The 3,103-nt window shown below is 35.8% G+C and overlaps 1 protein-coding gene across 1 annotated transcript; it reads right to left on the bottom strand.

The window, feature by feature from the left end:
- Nucleotides 1-1,395: 1,395 nt before the first annotated feature.
- On the bottom strand, nt 1,396-3,103 carry LOC116010747 (probable inactive receptor kinase At3g08680). The gene is made up of 2 exons (XM_031250261.1): nt 2,518-3,103; nt 1,396-1,988 (listed from the first exon to the last, which is right to left on the bottom strand). Exons 1-2 carry the CDS (start codon nt 3,101-3,103, stop codon nt 1,396-1,398), a joined length of 1,179 nt encoding a protein of 392 aa, XP_031106121.1.

Raw genomic sequence — 3,103 nt, 5'->3', positions numbered from 1 at the left:
TATATATATATATATATATATATATATATATATATATATATATATATATATATATATATCACAAGAAATTTTCAACATGAAATTTCTTATAAAAAATTTTCATATTTACACCACTAAATTACAAAATCATTGATAAATAATAAGTGTTCTCTTAAAGAGTAAAATTTTCGTCATATGTTATGATTTACTGAATGAATAAAATTTGTAATTCATTTCTTTTTTTTTTCTTTTACTGAATTAATCAGAACATGCCACATTAATATTGAATAAACAAGTAAGAATATATGCCATAAGAATAGTTGTATTAAAATAAAATATAATAAAATGTGTAGTCTAGGTTACTCTTAATCCATTCAATCATTGTATTGTATATATAATCATGCAAATATGCATATATAATATGTTAATTGGGTTATATTCTTAGTTTGGGGATGAAGTACAGGTCATGTGTAGAATTGTTTAATCCAATTCCAGCTTAAACATTGCTGTGAATTAAGTATTATGTGAGGAGGTGCAGTTTGCAACAATCCAAAGGAAATGCAACAAAGGGAATGTATGGAATTGTCAACTTTGGGAAATTAAAGTAATCCTTGATGTAAACACCCAAGACTTTTGTTTTTTTGTTTGTTTTTTTTTTTCAAGAATTTCAATTATTACTTGATGAACAAGGAATTTTATTTTTTTATACTTCTTACCAAAAGGTATTAGGTATATCAATAATAGAAATTTGCATACTAATATAATTAATCTTATTGGTGCAAAAAAAAAATCAAAATCTTTATATTTTGTATAATCATACACGACACTTTTTGGCCACTTGACTTTGTATTAAAGAGTTATGATTACACTATTAGCACCCGAATCTCTGAAAGTCTTACCTTTCCATAGAGACATGAATCACTTCAATTGGACTTTGTATGAGAGATATATTTTCAGAACATTCTCAACATGTCACAAATGGTATGTTTTGCCATATTTGCTAAAATAATTTTTGAAAATCAAATATTAATGAATTAAACACTATATTCCATCAAACTAACTGAGATACGAGCAAAATCATCATAGATATGATACTAAAAATAATTGTAACTAAGTACTTATCAAATGACTTATTGGGAAATGGAAGCAATGAAGAAGGGAAAAATGAGTTTTCTTTTAATTCAGAATTTGTTTACAAAGTTAAAAAGGACAAAATCTCGTTCAATTATTCTTAGATGTCATGAATATAAAACATAGAATCAAAAGTGAAAATAATTAATGGGTAACAAAATTGACCCTCAAACCAATATAGACTACAAAGCAGTGCCTTTGATAAGAAGCCAAAGCACAAAATTCATCTATGGAGTACAAGTCAGATTCTGGCATCATATCAAAACAAGAGTAAAATTCTAAAGATTATGGAGGGGTGGATTCATAGGAAGTGGCAGACAAAGGAGAAATATCTTCAACAACATTAACAATTTCCTCAATCTTGTCCAAAACCTCTGCAATGCTTGGTCTGTCATCAGCCTTCCTTTCCACACATTTGAGGGCAATATTGAGCATAGGGAAAGCAAATGCCTCAAACCTCCCAACTTCCTTATCAAACACCTCCCCAGTCCACTCTTCCCTCACCATGGATTTCACCCATTTTGGCAGGTCTAATCCGCTCTTCTCCACGATTTTCCCTGTCAGCAACTCGAGCAGGACTACCCCGAAGCTGTACACATCGGCCTGTTCTGTCAATTTTTTCTCCGGGGCTGTGTATCCGTTGCTGTCAAACAGGCTGGCTGTGCTTGGCTCCAGGAACTTCATGTACCCGAATTCGCTTACCAATGGCTCCTCGTTTTCGTTCACTAGGATGTTTGAGAGCTTTATGTTGCCATGGGGAACAATGTTGTCACTTTCCTCATCAGACATTCTGTATATGAAATCCAATCCCCTTGCTATTCCCATTGCTATGGTTAGCCTTTGTTTCCCTGGGAATGTCCTCTTGCCTTCCACATAGCCTGCCAAAAATTAATGGAAATTGAAGCAAGTATATTATTAGGATTAAACGTTTATCACTACACTAGAAACTATAGCTGAAAGGACAATTTTATTGCCTAGTAATCAAAGTCAGCACTGGACTTGACCTTTATGTCTCCGCCCACAAATCCCCTAACTATACCTGGTACTAGTCAAGGGCCTTCAGGTCTCCACCCAACAATCAGTTAGCCATGACCTTTCTGGCCTCCAGGCATTCAGGCAACAATCCCTTAGCCACTTTGTGCTTGACTTGGTCCCTCCTGCCTCCGTCCGTGATGAACTTAGCCCTTTAAGCCTCCAGCCTCCGCCGAACAATCCCGTACCTAATTACCTGATATTTGACTTGACCTTTTAGACTTCCGCCCAACAATCCCTAGCTATCACACTTCAAGCTTTAACCCAATAATTCCCTAACTACCTGGTGTTTGACTTGGCCCTTCTAACTTCTGCCCTATACATGGGGTTTTGTCTCAACTAAAAGGTTACAACAAATGGAAACTTAATAATTACCTTCTAGAAGGGTGAGGAGACTGCCATTGTTCTGATATCTGTAAATCAGAAGTTTTTCTTCAGTGGCAGAATAGTAGCCAACAAGAGGGAGTATGTTAGGGTGGTTCAAGTTGCCAATCTTCCTCATTGTCTGCCCAAACTTGTGAAATGAGGCTTTGATTTTCTTCAATCTCTTCACAGCAAACACATACTTTCCTTTCATCACAACCTTGTAAAGGCTGCTGGCAACGCCCTGCTTTCGCAGATCAGCCGTGGCTTCAAGAAGTTCATCCATTGTAAACTGCTCCTCTTCCCCCACAAAAAACACCAGCTCTGATTGCTTCTCTCTGTCCCCATTTTCCTCTACTTTCTCCTCTGTGATCTGTGGCACTGGCAAGGGACTTTTCTCAGGAGAATTGGCTAAAGCCCTTAGAATCTTCTTCTCCTTTGCAGATTTCTTGTACAGGTAGACTGTAAACACTAAGAGAAACACAACTCCAAGAACTGCAACAATCCCAACTGCCCATATTGGTTTAAACTTGAATTGCTTTGATTCAGAATTACTTGCATTATCAGATGTTAAGAGCTTCCTTTCTCCTCTCTGCAT

The sequence above is a fragment of the Ipomoea triloba genome, chromosome 2, assembly GCF_003576645.1.
Source record: "Ipomoea triloba cultivar NCNSP0323 chromosome 2, ASM357664v1".
Classification (NCBI taxonomy): domain Eukaryota; kingdom Viridiplantae; phylum Streptophyta; class Magnoliopsida; order Solanales; family Convolvulaceae; genus Ipomoea; species Ipomoea triloba.
This window is presented reverse-complemented; position numbering and strand designations above follow the sequence as displayed.